This window comes from Arctopsyche grandis, chromosome 13 (assembly GCF_051622035.1).
Source record: "Arctopsyche grandis isolate Sample6627 chromosome 13, ASM5162203v2, whole genome shotgun sequence".
Classification (NCBI taxonomy): domain Eukaryota; kingdom Metazoa; phylum Arthropoda; class Insecta; order Trichoptera; family Hydropsychidae; genus Arctopsyche; species Arctopsyche grandis.
The window spans coordinates 18,247,406-18,274,980 of record NC_135367.1 but is presented as its reverse complement, the minus strand read 5'-3'; the positions used below and the strand labels follow the sequence as shown (position 1 = coordinate 18,274,980).

Genomic DNA, 27,575 nt, shown 5'->3' with positions numbered 1-27,575 from the left:
TATTTCACTACAAATTAAATATTTTGTGTCAGGGATCGAGGATCACAGAAAAAAAAGGCGGTAATTTTCTATAAAAGTATCCAAAGATCGAAAACACCTGAGGTATTACGACAACCACCAGTTTGACCAGTCGACTAGCTGGTCGAGCACAGGTGTAGGAGTTCTGTCAGTCTATTCTTTGAGCGCTATTTGGTCGGTCGTGTTCATCGCTTTACCGTAGTGTATCTCGCGTGTTGACACAATAAACAGTATCGGTACGTCCTTAAATTACTTTAATTTCTGAGTATATAAAATAAATACAATAAAATAATTAAAAAAAAAGTCGCAGTACAAAATGTTCTGGCAGTTCTTACAGAAATTTTCTTAGCGTGTTGAAATCCAACGTTCTATTGGCCTCGCGTCAGATTTATAATTTTGTATATTCGTGAATGGAATGACTCGCAAGGACACATCATATTATATTATTTGTATAATGCGATCAATTTTAAGTGGATTATTTGGATTTTTCAGTAAGACGATCGTCGAGATGGATCCTTCAACAGAAATGTTACCGGACAGGATCGCGGAGATTTTCAAAGGCAAAGACATTTTGTTGACTGGTGGTACTGGATTTCTAGGAAAAGTCCTGATTGAGAAGCTTTTGAGGTGATTTGATAGTTAATTTATACTTAAAAGCGATTTAACCGGATATGGGCTATATTATGTTAATTAGATTCGAAGGTCAATTTATTTTATTTCTTTATATCTATTATGGTTAGATTTCTTCGAAATATATTACTCGACCATGAAATTTTTAGTGACATATTTATTACAAAATACACAGATAAAATTTGAAGCTATTTCAAAAGTGGAAAAACAGTTTTTTAAAATAAAAATAAAAATCTTGGGTTTTAGTACACCGCGCGCGTTCATGTTACTTTTGTGTGTAAATTTTTAATTCATTTTTCTGAAGCAAAAATACAGAAGTAAACAAAATATATCAATATGTTATAAAATATAATACATAAGCAAATTTGTAAAATCAAATATTATACTATTTTTAATTGAAAAACAGTATTTATTTGATGTGTTTTTTATGCATAGTAATTTTAAATATTAATATATCAAATTAAAGTCAAGTATGCTAAATGTGAACTTGGCCCAGTTCCAAATCGAAGCTGTGCAATTCATTACGAAATTCATCTCGACGCGTTGTATTAATTGATATGTACCCACTAGCTAAAAAACGGATTATAACATAATCGTTTGCGCGTATGAAATTATGCATACGTACATATGTATGTACATTTGTAATTTGTAATTGCTATTTGTATAACGATGCTTATCACTCAGTGGTAATTCGCACAGTCTAAAATTTGGAACTTAATATGATTATAATGGTAATACATTTATTTAGTGACAAAATTACTTTGGAATCGAAGAAACTTGCAAAAAAGTATTGCAAATATTTGATCGCTCGAGTGAAACCGCGTTGATTCATGTATATAGCGTTCTGTGACGAAAATCCCACACAACTTCCTGTTCACATATATTTCTTTCGGACTTTCCTCAATAGTTTTCCCAACACGACACGTGAGTTTCCTCAGACCATGTGAAAGTTTACCGGATCAAAGTGATACCGTTATAAATTATTCAACAAATCAAAGAATTATTAGAATTACTTCATACTTTGATTGGTCAGCCATCAAATTCACAACTACACGAATGTGTAAATACAAAATATGTATTTCCTGCTCATTCTCCAAAATAAAAGTCGAAACAATTAAATATTTCATACTATTAAATGTGTAATATACATATGCATTCTATTGAATGTGTAATATAATATACAAATATATATATGACAAAAGTCTTCGAAAATATAATTATTCTTTGGAATGCGGTTCTGTAGTGTATGCCGCTATGCAGAAATATGAAAATATGTGTGATATATCAATATATATATGTACATATGTATGTATATCGAATTGTGAAATATGAAATATTCAAGTGTAGAGTGGCCCATGGCGTTGTAGTTTTTTCATAATTTACTTATTATATATTAGTGGCGTGTCGTAGAAATCTCCAAGTTTTTATCGCACAGCCTTACTTGCGTGTGTACGAGCAGGATACAAGGAGACTCGGTATGACGTCAAAGTAATTTAAAACGGGGATATTCCCACGACACGCCACTGATATATTCACAACCAGCAGCATGTATCAGTGGTGCTTTCAACTGAGTGGTCACGGGTTCAATCCCTATCCCGATGGCGGTAAGATCTTGGATATATGACTCCAGGTCGATTGTTTCCTAACAGAGTTCGCCAATTTATCTGATTTCATTGAAATGGTTTCAAACTAGTCCTACTTCTTGCAAAATTCAAGTTTTCAGCATCTGGAATTTGCTGATTTATAAAATAATGCAAAAAAAAATTATCCACAGATTATTTATCGATGTTTATAATTAGCCAGAAATGTCCATTGGGGTTTATCTGTTAGGCCTTCCTGGTATATATGTATATGTATGTATATCAGTGGCGTGTCGTGAAAATCTCTTCGTTTTTATCGCACGGCCTCACTTTCGTGTGCGCGAGCAGGATACTAGATGATTGGGTGACGTCATACCGAGTCCTCTTGTATCCTGCTCGCGCGCACCTATGTGGGGCTGTACGATATAAACAGGGAGATTTCCACGGCACGCCACCGATACATATGTATGTATACATATATATTTTTAAGTATTTATTTTGGTAGCTGCTAGAGACAATTTTGACTTATATGTGCCAGACAAAGACAAAATTTTAAAACGAATATTGAATTTTTTGGACTCAATGCTCAAACTGGAAGACATTTTTAGTAAAATATTTTCACAATGCGTTTAATAAATAATACAAGTAGTCATTTTAAGAGGAATTTATGGCGATCAAATAATGTCGTGACTTTTTTGTTAAAGATTTTTTGAAGGACAAGGAGACAAAGAAAATACATAATTCATAATAAAAATCGGTGATTTAAATGTTATTAGTGAAATACATATCACCATTCAGTGTCGAAAGATGAATATTGCTTATTTTACCTTAGATAGAGTCATGTGGTAGGATATTTAAATTACGTCAGCTTTCCTAATTGAAATATCAAAGCAAGTATTTTTCTGGGTTTTTTTTAAAGATTTATGAATAACGTCTCAAATATTATTGACAAATAAATAATCTGTACTATGTGAAAATGTAATGAAAAATGCTTACGTATTTACTTTTTTGACATTTGCAACTTTATGTGCATTTTTAAGCGAATTTGTAAAACAGTGTGCAACGGCAACATCGATAATATTTTGAATGTGTATTTGAAAATTGATTTGATGAACATTTACGAAATATATGTATTTCTAACATTTCTACAATAAGCTGATCCTTCTTATACAGAATGATACTGGATTGTATCCTGATAAACAGTTTGATTTTTTAAATATGACGGTTTTGAGTAATTGTTGATAACATTTAATAAATTAAATCAGTCATTTATGGCAAATTGTATTTATCAAAACACAGCATAGCTAGAACTATATATTTTACCAAAAAATGTTTTTTCGGGCGACAATTCCATTTATATACTTTTTACAAGCATCAGCATTATACAATTTTTTTGTGACACTCAAACTGTTAAAATGTCTTTTTAGACGATAATTTTCAACAGTTATTTCTTACATACACGTCACTGACATTATAATGATTCAGGTTTTTCCTAATTGCTGTATTCTGCGAATTACTCATAAAATATTGAAAAAAATTAAAATAGTGAGATAATATGAATTTATAGGAAATGCAAAGTTTGTTTTTCATGCAAATATGTATGTTTGTACAATACATATTTAATTCGATTAAATATAGATATAAATATTCATATTTTATAATAATCAAACCACACAAGCAACGAGAAATCTACAATATCTACATTACACAATTATGTCTGTTGCATGCTCGGTCACTTGTATTCATATCAATTAATATAATATGTATAAAAACCCAATGAAGGCTTTTTATTCGCAGATAATGAAGGTACAAATTATGTACAGTCGATTCTGAGAATTGAAAATATAGGTAGATTTAAAGTATAAGTCCTCTATTTCATCAGTAACTTTGTCGTTGACCTCTCAAGGTCATTCTCCGGTCAGGGTCATTCACATTTCAGAATAACTCACCTTCTTTGATATGTAAAGTTAAGTATCGTAAGTCGTTAATTTTTTTCATTCTTATTTTGTTTAGAACATGCTACGACTTTCGCACCATGTATCTGCTCATAAGACCCAAGAAAGGAAAAGAACCAAAGCAAAGATTGGAGGAAATATTCAGCAGCGCTGTGAGTATCATTTTGTTTTATTTTTCAATGTGATTTTTCGTCGTACGTGCAACTTTGGTTTAACACTCAAATGTGAAAAATTGTATGGAATCGATTCGACCACGTGTACACACGTTGCACAAGAACTGGTTCTCTTTTTTCTCGATTTCCAAACTTTTTGGGTATGTTCGTTAAATGAAGACGTTGCAACAGATCGAATGCCTATTGAAGATTAAACAATGGCATTACAAACGACATTAACATCTCGTCGAAAAATTGACTCTTTGAATTACATTATTATAATATTTTTGGCAATATTTGATTATTTCATAATTTGGCCTTTTGAAAATGGATATTTTGTGATAATTATTTATTCAACATTGAAACTATCGGGGCATCGATGTTTATGGTATATAAATCTGATAAAAATCAACAAATTTTTGTTGATGGCAATGAATTCCGTGTGTTTTCTTGTTATTTCCTTTTTTTACATTTTACCTCGTCAATAAATAAATAGCATCGATTATTTTCAATGTCACGAAAAAGTGAATTACCATATAAAATTATATTTCTTTTGTTTTTTTTTTCACTTACATACATTATGTATATTGAAAAATATATATAACTTACTTGGTCCAATGTATCATAAATGAAAATGTTTGCCATAATTCATTTGATTTTATTTTTAAATAAAAATAATTATTTCGTGACTGCATCTTCGTAGGATTAATCCTCACATGCAGTGGATCTGGCACTTCTTTACGACCAATGATTGTAAAAATTAAGTGCCAATAAATTATGCGGATTACATATGAATTACGGTTGGGCGTCGAATTCGAAAATAATGCTTTAGGAAATGACAATGTTTCGAAATTGTAATAAATACTTGCAGTATGTTGTTGACGATTATCTTTTTAATTTAGAAAATAGCATTCGGATTATTATTTCTCGTTAAATGATGCGAATAGGTGTGTGGAAATAAAAGGAAACTTGCAATTTACACGCAGTTTGATATGAGTGTGGTCTCTCATAATTGTTACGTTGCATTATAAAAGGGCAAATCTGTGTGGTAAAATGCATTTCTATTTGTTATTATGGAATATACTACTATATATTTGATTTCCGTGACCGACTCGTGCAGATGGCTTAGATTTAGCAGAACTCGACGTAATTACTATACACAGTGTCGAGGTATTTAATTGGATTGTAAATAATAATGAAATCATTAGACATGGAAGATGTCTAATATGCAGTATAAAATCAATATAATGTACAAACGTAGATGGATATGTACGTGTGTGTTTCTTGGGTATATGTACATACATATGTATGTATTTATGTATATGCATAAACCGTGATATTTTAATGCATTTCAAAGATTTATAAAATTAAAAAAAAATCAGAATTCTACAAATTAGAAATTTAATATTAAATATTGCCATCAGATGAGTAAAATTTTAATACCGAATAAAATTTTTACTTTTAAATTTATTTTTAACATTATGGATTTTGCTCTCTAAGGTGACACATAGCCAAATTTGTACATACATATGTATTTAATATACATATACTACTAGTGTTTTTACCCGGCTTCGCTCGGTATTTGTAATATAAACCGCTTAAACATGGCCTATCTAATAGTAAACATTTTATTAAATTTATTTGAATAGTTTTATTTTATTTAAATTTATTTGAATATTCATTTGTTTTTTTATTAAATTGAACGTCATGGATTTACAAACAAATAAACATACATTCATACAGTCTTTTTCGAAATTTTATATTAGATGTACATACATTTATAACATTATTATTATAAATTTGAAATTATATTCAAACAGTGGTGACAAATGGGGATAGGTTGCCAAATTGTTTGGAACAGTTTCAAAAATGTAATCAGATAAATTGGCAAACTTTAATAGGAAACCATCGATCTGGAGTCACATATATCCAAGGTCTGGCCAGCAACACCGAGCCAGAAATTGAACACATGACCCCGCAGTTGATAGCATCATACGTTAACCACTGAGCTTTGTTGCTGGTTACTTATGTTTACCAGAGACGGGCGAAGTAAGCTTGTCCGCCGGCCTTTGATGATTACAGGCACTCTTCACTTAACGATCTAGTTCCGTTCCTACGACTAGATCGCTAAGCGAGCAGCTTAAGGCGATAAAAACACAGACATTTTGGTACTATAACGCTTTTTATTGATAATTTTGCGAGCATAAAAAAAATTTTGTTGACCATTGACGCGAATTACGTTAATGACTTCCCGCTATATTTCTCCCTATCTTTACACGATATTAGATGACAGTGTACAGGGTTATATATGTATATATATTATACAGGTGACAGTATACGATTTTTGAAAACGACCCACTGAGAAATTCTAAAAAGTGGTCGATTGCGTATGTGACTCATATTGAGTATATTCGCGTATAGCACCTTTCACACTCAACCACACCTGGTTGTTTGGAAACATGCCGAAGCGAGAACCATCTCGGAGGCTGTGATGGAGTGATATAATATGTACATACATCGGTATGTGTATCAAGGTCGTCACATTCAGGAAAACCATCGGAGCTTAAACAGCACCCTGTACGTCGGTGATCGCTTTCTCTTTTGCACAACAACCCGGCCACACCGGACTGGCAACAGTCTTATTCGAATTCTTTTAGCTGCTGGTTGCACCACCGCATCATACCATACCAGACTGCTTCGAAAGCGAAACGAGAGGCGCGCACGGGCTCGGGCCAAGGACGTCTTTGTTGTGATCGAGCGAGAAAGTTATCTAAAAGTTTTGGGTGTATGTACGTACATATGTACATATATGCTCGTACGCCCATGCTATGATGACTGTTACGCAACTGTTAAACGTTTGGAGCTAACGGTCGATCGGTGTCAAGGTGGCCATTTCGCCGTCAAGGTCTTCCTCGGAGACGATGACACGGAATGCAAAAGAATGTCGGTTTTCGTTCTCCTCGCGTGCTGTTCTGGTTCTCTGTCGGCAATGGTTCATTGGAATCTGATGCTAAGGGTTTTCATGTTTCATTGTCGATGGGGATTTTTTGAGTTTGTTTCTTATGGAGTTGGCTTCGTTGTTGGACTTCCCCATATTGAAAGATGTATGCATGTATCAGTGCCGGCCTTACACCCTATGACGCCCTCGGGCAATTTTTTCTAAGCGCCCTTAGAAAATTGTGACAATTTATTTTGTGACATTGTAGACCGGAGGTAAGTTTCAATTTCAAATAATCAATTTAAGTTTCGCCTTTGGCACTTTAATCTAAAATTTTTTAAGGTCTTTGGCTCCCTAATTTTAAATTTTAAAGCGCCTTCAGTGCATGTAGTGGCACCCTAACATACTCGGCGCCCTTGGGCGCTGCCCGACCCAGCCCCCCCCCAAAACCGGCACTGGCCTGTATGTATATTCTCATTTCACGTGATAGGGAAGCATTTTCTCCCCTCGAAAATGTCTCAATGGATTTTTACAATTATTGGTTACTATTGTTTCCTATATATTGGGTGATTAGACATCCCGTTTTGGCCGGGATAGTCCCGTTTTATTTAACGTGCTTTGCGTTTTATTTATCGTTTTCGTAAAATTGTTTGATTTGTCCCGTTTTGACCTTATTTGTCCAAATCAATTTGTTTAAAACAAAAATAAATATTATTACATATAAATATATAATACATTAATTTTAAAGTAACAATTTTCTGAAAAATAAATTGATTTTCATCATAATTATTTTTAAATAACTATTATTAATACAATATTGTATTATATTTCATTTTTTATCTTGTTTCATTTTCTTCTCTTAAAGAAATGTACATACATACATATGTTCTGGTAAAAATTATATTATTGTACAAAAAAATAAATGAAAATGACAGAAATTAAAATTTTACAATTGAAAGAAACCGAGTAATACCTTTTTGGAAAATTTTGGACGTACTACCGATTTTTAGTCAGAATTTTATTTTGTATTACCGGTAGTACTGAAATATAATAATTTTAGTTGAATTGAGAAGAAAACATTATCGACTAGTTTGTATGGATAAGTCGAAGAATGAGTCGACACTCAACATCCTTTTTGCTCTGATATTCAAAGGAGCCGCTAAGTGCATCAAATGGCTTATTAAAATAATTTGCCTACAGATAATCAATTGGTCTAATTGAATAAACTTTATTGCATTAATTGCTTGAATATATCTATAATGACAAATTTCGGTAATTTTGGAATTTTATTACAATACATAGTACTTGTTTATTTATTTTATCAAAATATATATATCATATTTTGTATCGAAAACCCTGTCCAAATAGGCCAATAGGATAATACTGGAAAAATGAACTACGCTCAAAAACAGCCCGCGTGGCGACCAGTGATATACATACATACATACATACATATGTTCGATTGTAAATAGGTTTTTGAGCTGTTTTTCCTATTATGCTGTAGATTAACATTACAATAATATAATACTATGATTACTAACCAAATAAAATAAAATTGTAAAATAGAAAATGATCAGTAGATCAGTAGCTATTAAAATAGATATAAGATGTACTGTGAACATAATTTCGTAATAATAAAAAGCATTTAAAAATCAAAAATACATTTGTTCATGTACCATCGTAGGCTGGGTCTTTTTTGCAGAAGACTTTTTTTGTTGGGTCTTTTTTTATTCGATTCTCAATAGAAAAATAATACTGACATAAATTTTGCAATACATAATGCACTGAAGCTCAATTACTTGAGCTGTAATTACATACATATGTATGTATAATGCATACCTATGTAGTTCAATGTTATTCTAATTGTTATTTGAGTAAGATGATTATTTATTGTATTGATTTGGCTGTTATGTGTCAGCAATTTTAACGTTTGAATAGAATCTTTTTCATCTTACAGTTCATATTCATGACTTTTTACTGTTTCTGAAGCTTTTCTATTACCTACCATTATTAAATGACGTGACACTGACGTGGAAAACTCGTTTCATCCGCCACTCGTCATCCTCAAACGTTCACTTTCAAAGTCAAAGCTTTTAAACACGAACATTTAAATACGTAACAGTGTAATTTATGCAGAAATACTTTTTGCACGCTATCGAAAGATCAATAGTAACACAATTCGATCTACTCTACTTCTACATATGTATACGTCGGAAAACGGAAACTTCAACCGACGTGCAATCAATGTAATATAATATATGCACGTTTGTATCTTTGTACCCTTGTTTTAAAATAGGCGAGGTCGATGCAAAATTATTATTCACAAAAATATTCGTTGAATGCATACACTTTGGATGACCTTATTTAATTATACCTTCATTATTATTTCGGCCATCCGATCGGGAGGGTAATGAGCCTTAGAATCGCCGATAAACCCGCGTTTTTATTTTATATTACCGCGCCGAGGATAACCCGTTATTTTATGCTTTTTTACCAGTGAATTGCAAATTCTACTCATTGCATACAATCGAAGCGACAAAGATGAGGATATTTAGTTTGAACTTTTCCTCGAGTCGTAGTTGCTTATGTGCGATTGTGCGGTTTTGATGTAGCCTTTGAACGACAGCTTACTTTTTACAGGTCGATTTGAGATACCTTAGATGAGTTTGGAGACCTTGCAATTTTGACAAAACGAGTTTTATATGTATATGTGGATGAGTCGGTTGCGAATACTACGCTTCCAGTTTCCAGTATGCATAAGTGGCACAGCACGCTCCGTTGGGCAATTTTTTTTCTTAAGGTCGCTCGTTCTAGAATAAAGTATATGTATGCATGTATATCTTGTAATTGTTATATAATTATTTATGTTTTTTCGAATTGTTTTAAATTGTGAAATATTTTACACGTTCGGTGCGTAATGGTGTACCTAAGTGCGATTTTTAATATTTGTTCAAATGTCACAATGTCTAAGATCATACGGTGTGTAGAATAAAAGTCATCGGATTCATAGAAAATTATTTGATATTTTGCTCTATCCGTGTGCTCGGTGCGTCATTGATATGCAAATACATATTAAAAATTAGCAAATTTTTTCAACATAATGGGTGTATGTTCTTTTAATGCTGTCTAATTGTAGAAGCTGTTTTTTTGTTTGTAATTAATTTGAATGATTTTTTTTTGTTTGAATTTAGTGTGTCGAATCACATCAAGAAACTATATTTGATTGCGTATTTTTATTTTGTAATTTTTCTACAATTATATGGTCTATTTTTTTCCAAATAATTGATGGTAAATCGCAGAATACTCATATTATGTAATATTGTTAACCATATTGTGTAATATTGGAAAAGTATCTGGCTTTTCTTGGTTGCATTACAAACAAAACAAACTTATTTCAGCTAACCCGACAATATAAATCAGACTATAAACCTCTTAGAGCGAAAACACACAGCGATGAACGGCACATCGTGCGCATGGCTCCCCGCTGTGGGTGGTCTCCTACATTTCTTCAAATATGGGATACACCGTTATCGATCACTGTCAAGCAAGAATAAAAATACAAGGATAAAATTTTACCGCAAGCACCCAAGAGGTTCATTTTGGGCCGGGGCGTGCTGGGCGTTCCATGAATATGTACAAGGAACGGCCCATTTTTTTCGCATGTTTAAAAGTATCTAAAAAAAACCACGTGCACTGCTGTGTGTTTTCGCCCTTATTGGAATGAGTTTATGTACTGATATAAGCTTTGTTGAAAGTATACTCAATATCCATTTGTCGAAATATCTTGGCTGGCAAATAGCAATTACTTGTTTTTCTTTTCATTGGTATTGTTGCGTAGAGGTGGGTTCAGGATCCAAATGAAGGGCCAAATACGCTTCACAGCATTTATTTAATGATTCAGGAGGTCCACACGAGATCTACCGTGTGAACTTCCCTATAAAGGACAAGTTGCCCCGCATAGCATCCCCGAACCGTTGGCGTGTCTATTGCCTAGGCACGTAGGTCCACCTGCACTCGCCCCGTTCTGTGAAATTCCAGCGTATCCTTTGTTCGGGCACTTACTGAGTCCCGTTAGCCTAATCCGGGTTTCCTATTGTTCACCCACGAATGCACTTAGTGGATACTTTCTCCCGTGTTCCCACGTTATAGTATATTAACTTAAATCGAGTATAGTCAGATGTTGGCACACAAACTATTACGACCCATCATTATTATATTTTCAAAATAAAAACGCTCTACTAAAAGTTTTCATTGCAAAGTTGAGCTGTTTTCTTGTCAGAGGTGCGTACGCGTAAAATACTTATCATCAGCATTTACAACCATTCGCCGTTCTGTTTTGATTCGTATCTGTTTTGAGCAACCCTCATCAAATCTTCCCACACATTATTCTGATATCATCCAACCATCTCCCCTGTGGCTTTCCTTGCATGCTTTTACATTCTCTCGGGTACCATTCGAGCACTTCTTTCGTCCATTTATCGTCCGTTACCATTTTGATTTCTTCGCTCTCTCCACTATATCCACTACCCTTGTCATACCTCTCACCCACGTATTCCGTTTCCTATATTTCCTCGTTATGCCAAACATACAGCGTTCCCTACTTCTTTGAGTGCACTAGACCTTATGCAGCATTCTGGCGTTCAATGCCAAAGTTTCGCATCCATAAGTCATCACTGAAACATTGAACCCCTTCAGTTTCTCGCAAACTCGCCGTATACCGAATTTGTCGATATTAAAATATACTTCGTATGCTCACCTATATTGTTTGTATGTACATATGTTAGAATGTGTTTTTCGCAAATTTGTCGTATATTGAATTTGTAGATTGTACCAGTTTGTCCAGCGTAGGGGTGGGTGGAGGATCCAAGTAAAAGGCCAAAGTCGTTTCACAGCATTTATTGATGATTAAGGAGATACACGCACTGGCAGTGCTCAGTCCAGAATGACATGATATCGCCTACGTACCGCCTTATAAAGGGTAGATCTCTCAGGACGTCTAATCTGTTTACCTATTGTATAGTCACGTATTCGGATATGTCTTCCCACGGTATGGGTCAGTTCTGTGAAGGGATTAATAACGGTCATTGTTTAGCCTATATGCACTTAGAGTCTAGATATAATCCTTGAATAATCCTTTAATCGCCGCTAAGTGCAAGCACTTAGTTAATCCGTTAACAGATAATCTTTGAACCGTCACACAGTCTCTGGGATTCTATTCGCTTAATCCGCGGTGTACGTAACAGTATAATTATGCTTAGTACTTATAATGTGTAATATGTGTCGCTTTTGGGCAACTTGTGATGGTATCTATGGCAAGTACATACATATGTACACATATTATTAGATATTTTCATGTCTTACTGTGACTGATCCGGAATTAGTCTTTTTTTATATTTTAATATTAACTAGTGGTTTTACTATTATATAATATAATAATATTAAATAATCTTACTATTTTTTTTTATTTCTAGTTGTTCGACAAAGTACGCGCCCTTCGTGGAGGTACAGCAGCCCTCACCTGCAAATTCCGATTCATCGCCGGAGATGTGTCGAGTCCAGGCTTGGGAATTTCTGATGAAGATCGGAAGTTGATTTGCGAAAATGTCAATTTCATTTACCATTCCGCGGCCACCATCAGGTACGAAAAAAAATAAGAATAATAATGACTTTATAAAAAAATTGTATTGCGGATATTTTCCGAGTAAAATATACATATGTACCTACGTTCGTATTTGAAAATTAATTCGAAGATCATTTAAATATATTGAGTTTTAATTTTTCGCAGAATTTTGCATAAAAATGTAACTGCGTGTTTCGAGATAAGCTTTTGACGTTTATGTCGTCATTACGTATCCATTACACGATTCGTTACGTATCATTTTTTTACATGCTTACATATTTGGGTACTTACTGTCAATTATGCACGTATATTTTTACGATTCGATCACAACTGAGTCGAGGTAAATTTAAGAAAAAAAATATCGTGCTAAGATTTGACCCGCAAAACACGTAAATTGTGATGTAAAAATGCCTTGAGTGTGTGTTTGGTAATACATATGTATGACGTGCGTGTGATTATTGTTCCATAAGACTACGCACAATTACATACGTGTCTTGTATTTGATTAAGTAAATCTTTATAAATTTTACGTAATATACACATTTTACCTAAGTCGTAGTATGGAAGTGATTTGTGTCGTGTAAATTGATTATTAATTATTTACCAAGAATATCTTCCTATGATATGCATATAAATTATTTATTATATAAAATGTGTGAGCGTTCTTAATGTTGTTTTTGTTTCCCAGACGACAAGTAGATATTTATATACATATGTAATAGGATTCCATTGTATTCATATAATCGACATGGGTCAGTGACTTGCGTCATAGTAATCGATTTTGTGGTGACTGTCAGTAATTTTCCTAATGATTATTATCACCAATGAAGCATTGCAATTAAGCTTGCTTGGTGACATTGTAATTTTTCTCGCGCAAATTCAATGTCAAGTAGGGAAAAAATTCGATAAACACATAATCATATACATATATTTTATAAATATGGTGGCACGACAAATCAGCGCAAACCAACTTAGCGCCGACCTTTCGGCGCAGACAACTCGGTGCAACGGCAACTCGGCGGATGACAATTCAGCGCATGGACTATTCAGCGCAAAATCAATTTTTTCAATAAGTTTCAAATGTATTTTCAAAAATAATTACTGTATTGAAATTATCGGTCATATCTACATGATAATTTCATAAATGCGAATAAATTTATTTGATACTCTTACTGCCTTTGTGCCCGGTTTAGAAACCCTGCTTAAAAATAAATTTTTGCGGCCTTAGTTGAGAAACCCTGCTTGCGTAATATTTCAAGGCACAAATTTTGCTGAATAGTCCATGCGCTGAATTGTCATTCGCTGAGTTGTCTGCGCCGAAAGGTTGGCGCTAAGTTAGTTTGCGCTGAGATGTCGGTGCGCCTATAAATATACATATATATATTTTTTTTATATTGATATAATTTTAATAATTTTTATATATTTTTTTAATTGCATTAGATTCGACGAAGAGTTGAAAAAAGCTGTGATGCTGAATACCAGAGGCTCACAACAAATGCTGCTTCTCGGACGAGAATGCAAAAAGCTAGAGGTAATTTGGATATTTGATTTTGATTTTTAAAAACTTTTTATTGTTTATAAGTGTTTGGTCTTAAGTTTGTTTTAATAGTTGCTGATCCAGTGACCATCATCATATTTTTCGTCGTTGTCAGTGTTTATGTGTAATCCTTTCATTATTTTAATGTTAGTATAATATTCAAACATATATTTATATATGTTTTTTATCAAATACATTTCGGAAATCTAAAGCAAATCGTGCTTCTCTAAACGAGTTGGATTTAACGACACATTAAATAAAAAAGCTTTAAAAATAAGGAATCATTTGCGCATTACAATAAAATAAATTTCACATTTAAAGGTCTGTTCATACCTATCCAGCACGACCCGTATCCTGCAGGTGTCATGCAAGTGCGGATAGTATTATTTGGTACATTCTATATGGACGCGCATGAATGTGTAAATGCGCATGCGCGAATGGAGTATGAATACGTCCATATAATGAACCAAAGAATACTATCCGCACTTGTATGATACCTGCAGGATACGGGTCGTGCTGGATAGGTATGAACATACATTAATACATATATTTCTGTTAAATAAAAAATGTTTTATATAGCTATTTTTTTCTATTTGTATTAGGAAATAAAAAATGTTTCGATCATTTAACAATTAAAAAGTGCGCAGTTAAAGGTACAATTGAAAAACTTCTTTGATTTCAACTACAACAAATTTGCAGTTTAATTAAAAAATTCTTAACTCAAGAGTTATTTAGATTATATAGAGTGGGCCAACTTGGACGGATATTAAAATGCTGTGCTAATGAAAATAATGAATTCTTATTGAACAATGAACAAAGTCTTATTGCTTATTTTATTTTTTTATGTTTACAAATATCATATTAAAGGAATAGAATACTTTTTATCTGTTCTTATGTTTTATAATCTAATTTAATTTTTTTCTAATATATGGGATACTATTTTTAAATTGTACATTTATATTTTTAAACGATATAATATTTTTTTAATTGTCAATGTGTTAATACTGTAATTCTGATATATTACTATATGTACTATAGATTACAGATACATATGCTGTTCTGGTTGATTTGATATCATAGTGTATGATTTTTTCAGTTATACGTTCACGTTTCAACTGCTTATTGTCATCTCCATGAAAAGTTGTTGTTGGAGAAACCTTACCCACCTCCTGCTGATCCAAATAAGATGATTAGTTGCGTGGAATGGATGGACGATGAAGTTGTCAATTCAATGACTGAAAAGTGAATTTTTCTTCACCTTTTGATAATTATATACAAATTATATTATATTAAAGGAAAAGGAAACTCATGATATCTTAATTTCAGAATCTTGGATAAGTTGCCAAACACATATGCATTTACCAAAGCGCTCTCCGAAGGTTTAGCTGTCGATGCTATGAAAGATATACCACTGATCATATTGAGACCATCCATAAGTAAATTTTATTTATCGTTTATTTCAATTGATTTTTATAAAATAATGATTTTTTTTTAATTTCTTAATATATATTTCAGTCATTCCAATTTGGCAAGAGCCATTACCAGGATGGACCGATAATATTAACGGACCAGTTGGATTATTGATTGGTTAGTATAATTTCTGTGATATAAATATTTATATTTTTTTTTTAGTATCAATAAAATTATTTTGTAACTCAACTTCAGGTGCTGGAAAAGGTGTTATAAGAACTATGTATTGCAACTCAAATGAATATGCCGATTATCTACCTGTTGATATTGCCGTTAATGGAGTCCTCATTTCATCTTGGAATTATGTTGCAAACAAGTAATAGCATAACTGTGCATAAATTTTGTGAAAATTGACATTTAATGTTGTAATGACATGATAATCATGATATTTTAGAGAGGTCGACAAGAACATTTACAATTTGACAAGTTCGGCCGAAATTAAAGTGTCTTGGCAGGAGATGATTGATGTAGGCAGAAGTATAATTATCAACAAAGTGCCATTGAACGGAGTGGCTTGGTGAGTATTATTCAATACAAATTGAAAGCAATAACTGCTAATTTAAATTAACTATGATGCCAATTTTAGGTATCCTGGTGGTTCAATGAAATCGTCGAGATTTTCTCATAACTTATGTGTATTCTTCTTCCATTTACTTCCGGCTCTGCTTGTTGATACTCTTCTATTTTTAACGGGAAACAAGCCAGTGTAAGTTTTAGTAGTACATACAATGTAATATAATAATTAGAAGATATGTAATATTTATCAAATGTAAAACAATTAAATGCAGGTTGATGAGGGTTCAACGTCGTATAAATAAAGGTTTTGAAGTGTTCGAATACTATGCCAACAATCAGTGGGACTTCAAATCAGACAATATTCAGGAGTGTAGAAGTAAACTTAATGCCAAAGAGACACTGATTTACAAAATCGATGGAAACGGTGAGTTTCTTATAATTAAATTTGTATTTAGTTATAAGAATTTTCTTTTGACATTTTCAAATTTATAGGATTGGATATTCATAAGTACTTCGAAGAGTGTATCAAGGCAACGAGGCTTTATATTCTAAAGGAGCCTGAAGATACATTGCCAGCGGCCAGAAGACACATGAAAGTGTATGTGTTTATGAATGATTTCGTGTTTGTTGATTTAGTTAAATCGTTGATTTGTTATTAAATCATTTATTTATTTATTTCAGGATGTATTGTGTAGATAAATTGACAAAGATAGCATTCTTCGCTTTGATCTTTTGGCTACTCAGTGACTACTTTGAATTGTTTTACAACTACATTTTCAAGAATGAGAGTTCGACAATAATTACACCAACCAAAACTGTGGTATCTTCGATTGAAATATAACGTGTTAGATTAAAATAAAGTAAATTAATAATGCGATCGTACGGGTTGTTCGATTATGCAATTAAACAAAAAGTCTTATGTTAATGTATATAATTATTATTAATTTAAAAAAACATTTTTATATTGTTGATGCATTATAAATACACATGCAAGGGAGTTGAATGACAGTTTTTATTCAATATATCAACATTTTTCGTTGAAATTTAAATTATAAATAAAATATTGGCCGTATCTAAACTGATACCTCAGTATGATATTTGATCCATAGCATTTTTCATTATTTTAAAACTAATTTTATATAATTACATATATGTATGTCAAAAATTGTGTTAGTATCGGTTGATTTGTTAAATAAATATTTGAACATTTGCTCATATAACAATTTATTTATTGTACTTTAGAGAATATAAATATTGTATTCACACGTAAAAGAATGATGACCATCTGGTCATTTTATGTTTATTAATGATAAAAAACTATAGGTTAGTACTTTTTATATCGAACAATGAAAATACTGTAATGACACTAAAAAGTGATTTTATTCTGTATTATTATTATTTATGTAACTATAAAATGTATGCAAATTTATTTTATTAATAAAAAAATACTGTATAAAACAACACCTTATCAAATTGACTTTTATTTTAATGGTGATTTTTCAAATACAATTTCAATGGAAAAATAATGCCGTTATTTTGTACTGTATTAAACAATTCTTTCATAAAAATGTCTGATCGTTTAATGTTTCATTTTCTACATATTAACTAACTTAATCTATACGAAATTTTATTAAAGGAACATTTTTAGTGCGGGGATGTAGATTTATATATGTACATTAGACCGATTCATACATTGAGAATGTAGAATAACAATCCACACACGAGTGACATATAACATATAACATTAATCCAAAATTGTCATTCTGGCACATATCACTTTGGTATTGATAAATTATAATGTTTAAATTAAAACTATCTATGTATTAAACATCATAGAGTTTAATACGCACCATATTCATTAATTAAAATTTATTCGCCCATCCCCCTAATAGTATCTTTTATCCAACTAATGAAAGAGTAGACTTTGGTGTAAACACCGGGTCTATTTTTTTTCCCACAGCCATCACCCCACGAAACCAAGCCAGTCAATTCGAACTTGCCATTTCTTTCACAAGCAAGTGGACCTCCAGAATCTCCACCGCAAGCATCTATACCACCCTGCAGTACACCTTTAAAATAAACATAATTGAAATATAAACAATTATTAGATATATTATATGTATATATAAACTATGAAATACCTGCACATAGCATAGTATCTAATATAGGTTGTTGTCTGCCTCCATATATGCCCAACATTCTACACGTTTCAATGTCTACCAATGGTACAGCAGCAGCTCTCAATACCGGAGCTAATGTTTCTATATCCTCTATAATAAATTCAAAACCTATGAGTATACACTTTATCATGAATATTAAATTATTTTTTAAAGATATAATAGAAATTACCATTGAGGGATCCCCATCCTGTTACCGCACATGGACCAGCGGGAGGTGGTCCTTTAGGCAAACAGATTGGTCTCACATGTGATGAAAATGGAATACCTTCAGGTCCAACTCCTATGCTCACTAAAGCTATATCATTGCTATGAGGCCCAGCTGTAATGTGAACAAAGAATTTTAAATAAAATCAAACAATTGAACTTCGCTAATATAATATATAACATATCATACTCTTTCTGAAATCAGGATGTACTACAATTTGCCTGATTCTGAAACTGTGCTCGTGTGGATCCCGTACTCTCAATATGTGATCGCCTGTAACCACACGATAGTCTTCCACTCTTAGTGGATGCTGAAATAAATAGAAATTTCAATTAAAACCAACAGATACTAAGAGAAAGATTTTTTTTCAATACACTTTGTCTTGCCACACGTTGTTTATTGTGCCACTGTACTTAAGAGGGCTGTACACCCGAAACCTTAATTTTGTTGCCGCTCCATTCTTCGATATATATATTGAGTGAATGTATATATTGAGTGAATGCGACAATATATATCAATATATATATATTGAGTGAATGCGACAGTTGCGTTTCGACCAGATAAAACGTATTTTAAATTGACAAAATCGAGGTTTCGTATTCTCCTATTTTCTCCTCCGAAACTGGACCAATTTTTAAAAAAAATTCATCATCGGTATGAGAAAGATATTTTCTGTGCAACTATGTGCGTATTTTTTTTGAAATCGACTGTTAAATAAGCACGCTGGACTCTTTTCGTGGGTGTAAAAAAGAGGCGATTTTATTGATATTTGGCGGCTCCTAGCTCATATAAAAAATAACTAATCAAAAAAATAAAACGATAGACGCAACCCAATGGTAGATATCCATAGCATATTAAAAAATAATTTCTCTAGTGCCATAATTGAGGAAGGGAGAAGTCTAATACGTTTGTATGGACAAGGCGTTTGGTGTCCAGCCCTCTTAACATGTTGAATGGCCAAGATTTAGGAAAAATACAAAAATTACAAAATAAAGCTATGAGAGGTATTTTGAATATTGGTAGATTAAAAAGTATTAGAAGTATGTTAGATGAATTGGGATGGATGAGTATTAGAAATAGTTTAAATATTAGTTTTGTCTTTTGTTTATAAGTTAGATCATAAGTTATTACCTAAGTATTTTAAGGATTATACAATAAAAAATAGTGATATCCATAATTATTATACTAGAAATAAGAAGAATTTAGTTGTAGGTAGAGTAAGGAAAAAGAAGACAGCTGATGGTCATTTTTCACACAGTTGTGCTCATGTACAATGCCCTTCCTGAGTGCTTCAGGTCTTCTAAGACCGTGATTGCATTCTCGCGAAGTGCGAAGAGACACCTCTGTGAAGGACAGTGCATATAAATTTAGTATATATGAAATTTTAAGATTAAGTAATTAAGAATGTATTTTTAAATTAGATAAATAGCTAAAATTATATAAATAAATAAATAGCACTTTAGTCCGTTTATTTCTGTGATATTTATTTATTCGCTATATATGATTTTTTGCACAATCTATTCCGAAAAAAATAATATAAACAAGTGATCAACACATAAATAACATATTTTGTAATAGTCCATATAACTTTCTACGCTGCATAATTTAAAATCTGAATGTTTACATTATTTTATTATAATGTTTTTTTTTTTTTTTTAATAATTTTTACATATTCCTTTATTTTTTCTTTAACTAATTAATTGATTCTGTTGGGGTGAACATTCATTTTTAAACTTTGCCTTGAGGAAATCAAATATTTTAGTCACCTTATCGAAACAATGAGCGGCAGTGACTACAGTTTTGGGTCCAACAACTGCTCCTCCACAATGGTGTTCAAACGTTCTGCTCTCAGCTTCAACCATTTTGATTTCAACCTGAAAATTTATCATTTAATTTAACATATGTAAAACATTAAATTCCTCAAAATATTAAATGCTATATCACCATGGTAAACAATTAAATAAATAAATAAAATAATCCCAAGAAAGTACATATTTAAAAAGCATTTTATTTTAGAAATGATTAAAAATAATATTATTTTATTCTAATTATGCCACATCGGTACATACATACATACATACATACGTAATTTGTACATAAAAGGTGAGATAATTACAGTACATATGACTTTATATATGTATGCCGTAAAAAACCAGGTGCAACAGGTGCACAGGCACAGGACCCAGAATGAAAGATTACTCAAGAAGGCATTGATAAAACAATTGCCTTTTTTTATTTATTACTCATTCTAGATAAAATTTTATATTCCATAATAGTTTTTTTTGTAGTTGTCTAAAAACTGCAAGTGTTATAATAATTTTCATCAAAAAAAACAAGGTGTACAAAATTAAAACCTTACATAGGGCTTATAAAAAGGTAATAATGGCACTGAATATATGTTCATATAATATAAAACATTTTAGCCTGTTGATATTGATAGGTATTGACAAAACTTTCTCGAAATACAAACCAACCTGCCAAGGGTAGGCGCCATAGGGACTTTCGCTTCCGCCGACGATCTTTCCGGTCCTCCTGGGTTCGAATGCCACAGTTCTGGTGCCACATTCAATGTAACCGGAACCGGTGTCGTCGTATACCGGATGTACGGCAAAACCACGCAAAAAGTTCGTATTGTATGGATTGTAAAAGCTCGACGCGCTTTCAGCGCACGTGGCCACCACCGCTTGCAACAAAAAGCTCCGCCATGCACTTAACACCATCGTTTCTTATATCTATATTCACTTTTAAATATAATATAATTTATGTTATTCTATTTAAAACGATTTTAACACTCGGTATAGCCACTTGTGTATATTTACTAAATAAACATAATAATATTAATCGTTGTTTTAATTCATTAGATTGCGACCACGAAGTCAATAGTAATGTGAAATCAATCTCATCGTTTTACACTTACTAGTAAACTTAAAAATTAAATATTATTCAGGAAAGAATTACAATATTTTGTATCCCTTTTGTTTTGCTTCTTTTTACAAGGCTTTTTTATGTTTCACTTCGCAAACGATTGAGCTTAAATTCGTACAGTTTTCAGTCCGTTTGAAACTTTCCCATTTGTTACTTAACTTTTACAGTTTTGTTATTAAAAAATAAAGTTTACAAAATAGAGGATCCGTATAATGATGACAAAATAAAATTAGCTTATAAAATTCAATTAAATATTGTGGTTTTAGGTTTTAGAATTTTTGTTTTCGTATATATATTTTTTAAATAGAGACGGAATTTTCAAAATTAAATTTTCATTTATAATAAATTGATTTCAGAGTAACAATGTACCTTTTCATATTATTCTTGTACATTATATGTACGATATAATAAATGTATTAAAAAAATTATTTTATAAAATTTTGATTTTTAAATTAAACTTTTACAGCAAAAAATCTTGTGTTACAATAATAATAATCTTTTTAATGGATTATTAAATTGTTGATATAATTATAATGATTTAACTTTATGTATAATTTAAAAATCAATTGCAAGCAAAAAACATATGCGTAATTTCAGCATTAAATTTGAAAAATGAAAAAATATTGCAATCCATTCATATAAACAAATCAACGATCAATAAAAAAATTGAAAAAAAGTTTATATTTACACGAAAAATAAATAGCACTCGACAAGCAAACAAACTTTCACTGAAAAGTTGAAGCTATGGCGTACTCGTTTCTAGGGGGGTGGCAATCAGTCGGCCACCCCTTTTAAACGGAAACACACACGAGTGGACACGTGAAGACACGAAACACGTGAAAGGTGGGTGGTTGGATGAGGGGGTTGTGGGCACAGGAGACGACGATGTCTGAAAGTGGACTGTTAGTCTGTGATGATGAGTTGGTGTATAAATGCTGCCACGAAGGGGGGGGTCGAGGTTATGCACTCGCGTCAATCTTGCACAATCGCTTGAGTTTTTAGCGTTTTCATCTGCAAATAATGCACTCGCGCGGGCACATTGTAATACGGGTATCAAATAGAGGCGCCAAAACCCTCTCTACCTCCCCCCGCCCCCCCCTTCCAGGCCCCCGAAATTTGCATATTATTTATATCCCGTATCTTTGCGTGTAATTCACTTTCGTTCGAGTTTTATTTGTTTTTTTCGTGGACGTTGTTGTGGTCGTTGCTTTTTGGTCATGCGCATTCATAAAGGTTAACCCTTCAGAGGTTTAATCCGACAGAGTTATTTTGTACTGGTTTCAATCGGTTGACAGTGTCGAATTGGGTTGCTGTTGAATTGAAAATGTTATTTTTATACTACATACATTCGCATTATTTGCATTGCAAATACTAGCCTCAACTTTCAGATTCGTATTGAAATATTAGAACGCATTCAAATAAACTATTTTTTATATAAAAAAATCATTATAATCAATATCTATCAAAAGCCTATTGAGCTATTTCAAATAATGATAAATTTCTATCAACAATACATATATATTTTATATAGGAAAATAATTGATTTATACTTAAATTAATATTTTTTAGATAATTTATAATATTTTTACTTTATCTATGTCGTAGTAACAATGGATGAAGTTTTGGGATCATGCGAAAATTCTCAAACTCGAGATTTTGACTGATTCGAACTCAGAATCGATCACTGATCAAGTTTTCATGATCTAGAAAAAAATGTGTGTTTGTGTGTGTGTGTGTGTGTGTGTGTGTGTTACTGTGTATTTTGGAGATTTTTTGAACACCGTTAGTCCTAACGAACTGAAACTTAGTATTGGTTACTGAAATTCTTATGGACACGACGTAAATTTGTTGACCGGAAATGTTACCTCCCCTTATAGGTGTCCCCTTTTTTTAAGTTTTTGAATTCAACTATCTCCCAAATCGCTAACTTAATCGAATTGAAATTTTTTCACATGTAATAGAAATTAAAACCTAATATTTTTATCTGAACCGGAAGTAGTACTTTTACTTTATAACCTAATATTTTATCTTAACCGGAAGTTGTACTTTTAACAAACGAGGTTTTTTATGTTTTTCTCAGATACCTTTTAGTTTATTGAACTGAAATTTCATATCTATCAGTTTAAGCTTAATACCAAGTTATTTATAAAATTTGGTAAGCATCCGTCAACTGAAAGTGGCAGTTTACTCTAGTTCGATTTTTCTTCTACTATTTTTTTCGACCCGTTTAACATGTGTGATCTTCACGAAAAAAATCATGTGTAATTCTTGTATTAAGGTATAATCAAAAAATGATTAAATTTTATAAACCGGAAGTGGGATTTTTTCCTCTTAGAAAGGTCAAAAATGTTGTCACCACTACTCTATCTACACCCCTGAACGTATCAATCTGAAACTTAATATTTGTAATTTTTATGTACTAACTTAGAGCTGATACGGTTTTGGTCAGAATTCGTAAACCGAAAGTAGAAATTTTGCCTTGTGCAAGTTTCCATACATTTGCGCTCAATTTGTATCGAAAATGCTTAGTATTTATCTATTAATATTTCATAATGCTGCCAGTATGTGTGAATTGACCTTCTTATATTCCTCAAATACATAGATAAAGTCATGGGTTGGTCACATCCGAATTTTTTTTGATGAAATTTTGAGTACAAGGAGAAATAAATTTCCAAGAAGAGTGCAAAAGGAAAAATGCATATAAATAATTAAAATATGTTCGAAAATGTGATTGTCTAAATGGTGTAATTTCAATTTGTATGATTCAATGGAAATTTCTAAATAATTTTATTTTTTTAAAGGACTAATTAGCATTTGAAACGGTAACTTTAGGGACACGTCATATTTTTGAATAACAATTTAAGACGACAGGAACTTAACAAAGGGCACGAGAGTTTGGGGTAAATACACTGTCTCGGCCATGATTCGGAAGAATAATAATTCTGTCGTTGAACTCAGTAGGCCATCCTGTGGTTGCCAAACAAACAAACAATTAAAGGACGACGTTAGATATCGTACACCAAATTCGACAGAGTTGAGCGACACTGTAATAACTTTATGGAGGATTAAAAACACCACCAAATCATCATCAACCCTTCTAAGCGTAAAACGTGCAAAAAGTTATCAGGTCACCTTTCGACATGTTACACAACAATGTCATCATCCGTTCGATACAATATTACGCTTCATTTCTCTATCGAGAAAGACCTTGTCGGCTCGATTCACTTTCGACGAAGTTTACCTGTTTTTTTTTCTAATATAACAATAAACCTTGCTCCATTAGTCGAATTTCTAAAAAGGCTCGTGCATTTTCAGATCGAGATCGATCGATAATGGCAAATTGCGTTATTGGTTGCGTTATCTCGCGCGAGTGCAACGGCTGTAAGGTCAAACCCCGCATGTGTGGCATCTAACAGGTTAATTATCGCGTCTTGTCTAGTGGTTAATAAATATTAACAAATTATCTTTTGACACCTCTCGTCGAGATGTGAAGCGAAAATTTCGGCACTCGATAGTTCTGATGCAATACTGCAACACAGCCAAAAGACAACAAAAAAATACAAAATTAAAATAAATGTGACAAATAAAAAAAGACTCGCACGGGTCGTCTCAAGTGTACTTGAAGTACTTTCACTTTCTTTCTGAGATTAATTTCAAGTTTAAGAGGTCAGATGTTGTCACAACGTGTCGAAAACGATATAAAATGTATTTAAATCTAAAAATAAAATGCAACACCAATAATAAACATTCAGCATTTTTCAGCGGTTTCAAAGCAACATATTATATTAGTTTTACATATGTACATATATTACTTCGTAAAAATGAATTCAAAGGGATTTATTTATAGCAACTCAATTAAGCAAGAATGAAAATAATATAAAAAATAACGCTTTACATACATATTTCAGTGTTCTTTTGTTTCTTTTTCTCGTGCATAAAAACGAACTGTCTTTTGTTTCAGCGTAAGTATTTAAATTTTAAAGTTGATTTATTAAATTTTCGATTAAAGTTTCTCAGTTTGATCGTGGTAAAATGTTTTCCTTATGTGCATATACCGGTGCATCCGAACCGGTCAATGAAATTGACGAATTTCGCCCAACCGGTCGAGTCGATTAAAAATAAGAACAATCGATACAAAAATAGTCTGATCGATCCTTAAAAAACAAACATTTTTCATGAAATGTACATACGTGTGTGTAAAAAATGATGTACATATTTATACAGACGAACCCAATTCGACACAATAACTTGCTCGTTAAATGAAAAATGATATTCCAAATATTTTGTTTACATGTCGGGGTCTTATCGTGCAAGAATATCAGAGATGAAGCACGTTTGGTATTTTTTACGAAATGAGTAATTTAATTTTAATACATATTATAACAGAGGAAATAAAGAGATGTACAAAATCAGGATAGAGTGCATTTGAGTGAATGAGCGCTATTTTTAGTTAAAAAAAATTGTAGTAAAAAAAAGTTTTTTAAAAACTAACCTCTTCTAAGTTTTGTATATAATATTAAGATATATAAAAAATAAATATATATATAAAAAAAATCTAATTGAGATATCACCAATTCTCTCCGTAAGCTTTGATCATGAGTATGGCAAAGTGCTCAATCTGCCATAGCGAGAGGGGAGCGAAAAGGGAAAAAAACGATCAGAACAGTGTGGACGGATGCGACAGTGTGGACGATCGACGTCACCGTGAACGAAGATGCAGTATTTTCAAACGTGTCTATTACGATTATTTTTCACCATCGTTATGCCGGACGTCATTTCCACTTATATTGATGACCAAACCGAGCAAAATGGCAAAGTTTGAAAACGATTGGATAATAACCCAAACTTTGTCACACGACAAAATAATTTCCGAATAAGAAGAGGTTAGTAAAAATGCCACTCTGCACAAAGAAAAAGATCTTCGATCAATGTGTCTTGCCAATGATGACGTATGGATGTGAAACTACATCAAGTTAAAAGCACTGAAATAAGTTATAATGGAACTGAAATGTAAAAAAAAAATGGAACGCTGTATTTTCGGACTAGCGAGGAGAGATAGGAAACGGAACGCGTGAGCAATTAGAAAAGCATAGTGGATATAGTAGAGAGGGCTAAGATATTGAAATGGCAATGGCCAGGTCACGTAGCCAGAAGAATGGTTGAAAGGTGGAAAAGGGAAATGCTGGAATTTGAAAGAGTGAAACGAAGGAAGAAGGAAGATTAGAAAAAATGTGTGGAGTGAAATGGATGAAAGTTGCGCCAAACAGAGATGAATGGAAGCGTTTTAGAAAGTCCTTCATCCAGCAGTGTATGGTGGATGGCTGTAAATGATGATGATGATGATGACATATTATAATATTATCATACCATAATATGGTGTTGGAGGCATAGGTTTAGAGTTTCATGGAGACTCAGGAGAAGTAATGAGTTTGCCCTCCAGGAACTTAAGAACGCCAATAAACTGTCATCAGTCCTTGACTCTTCGGGTATAAATATAGTTACTAATTCTTCTATATCGAGAAAGATGAAGACGAGCAGCGAAAAGACTGGTGGGTTTGAGAGATTACGACTCTCTGTACAAGAGATAAACACTTACGGAGAAATTATAATATTAAAACATTAATCAACTATTACATTTTTTTTTACAAAGCCCACTGTTAAAAATAAAATTAAAAGTAAAACGATAATGGTAAACATAACTTGAATTTTTAATTTTAATAATTTAACTAATACCAAAAGCTTGTAAAAACAAATTTTATGAAGTTTTTTTATTTATATTTGTCATAGGCTTTCAATTTTCTTTTTTAAGATCGAATGTTGATTTTACTTTGAGCGGCAAACAATCAAAAA

General features: G+C 32.3%; 2 protein-coding genes across 2 annotated transcripts; one reads left to right on the top strand and one right to left on the bottom strand.

Moving 5' to 3' along the window:
- The first annotated feature begins 99 nt into the window (after positions 1-99).
- Positions 100-17,882, top strand: LOC143920791 (fatty acyl-CoA reductase 1-like). Its single transcript, XM_077443747.1, has 14 exons — positions 100-254; positions 511-645; positions 4,242-4,335; positions 12,745-12,911; positions 14,333-14,423; positions 15,526-15,671; positions 15,756-15,865; positions 15,945-16,016; positions 16,095-16,215; positions 16,294-16,416; positions 16,486-16,605; positions 16,688-16,839; positions 16,908-17,013; positions 17,097-17,882. Exons 2-14 carry the CDS (start codon positions 527-529, stop codon positions 17,254-17,256), a joined length of 1,581 nt encoding a protein of 526 aa, XP_077299873.1. The 5' UTR covers positions 100-254; positions 511-526; the 3' UTR covers positions 17,257-17,882.
- Positions 17,883-18,284: 402 nt separating this feature from the next.
- On the bottom strand, positions 18,285-21,520 carry LOC143921621 (serine protease 33-like). Its single transcript, XM_077444973.1, has 6 exons — positions 21,275-21,520; positions 20,567-20,674; positions 18,990-19,110; positions 18,765-18,914; positions 18,557-18,685; positions 18,285-18,484 (listed from the first exon to the last, which is right to left on the bottom strand). The coding sequence occupies exons 1-6, from the start codon at positions 21,518-21,520 to the stop codon at positions 18,285-18,287; spliced, it is 954 nt and encodes a 317-aa protein (XP_077301099.1).
- Positions 21,521-27,575: the final 6,055 nt, after the last annotated feature.

Coding starts and splice junctions, on each gene's coding strand:
- LOC143921621 (XM_077444973.1), bottom strand. CDS start 21,520: ATGGTGTTAAGTGCATGGCGGAGCTTTTTGTTGCAAGCGGTGGTGGCC. Junction 20,675..21,274: donor ATGGCGCCTACCCTTGGCAG/GTTGGTTTGTAT, acceptor ATAAATTTTCAG/GTTGAAATCAAAATGGTTGA. Junction 18,485..18,556: donor AGATACTATGCTATGTGCAG/GTATTTCATAGT, acceptor TTTATTTTAAAG/GTGTACTGCAGGGTGGTATA.
- LOC143920791 (XM_077443747.1), top strand. CDS start 527: ATGGATCCTTCAACAGAAATGTTACCGGACAGGATCGCGGAGATTTTC. Junction 646..4,241: donor CTGATTGAGAAGCTTTTGAG/GTGATTTGATAG, acceptor TATTTTGTTTAG/AACATGCTACGACTTTCGCA. Junction 15,672..15,755: donor GTCAATTCAATGACTGAAAA/GTGAATTTTTCT, acceptor TCTTAATTTCAG/AATCTTGGATAAGTTGCCAA.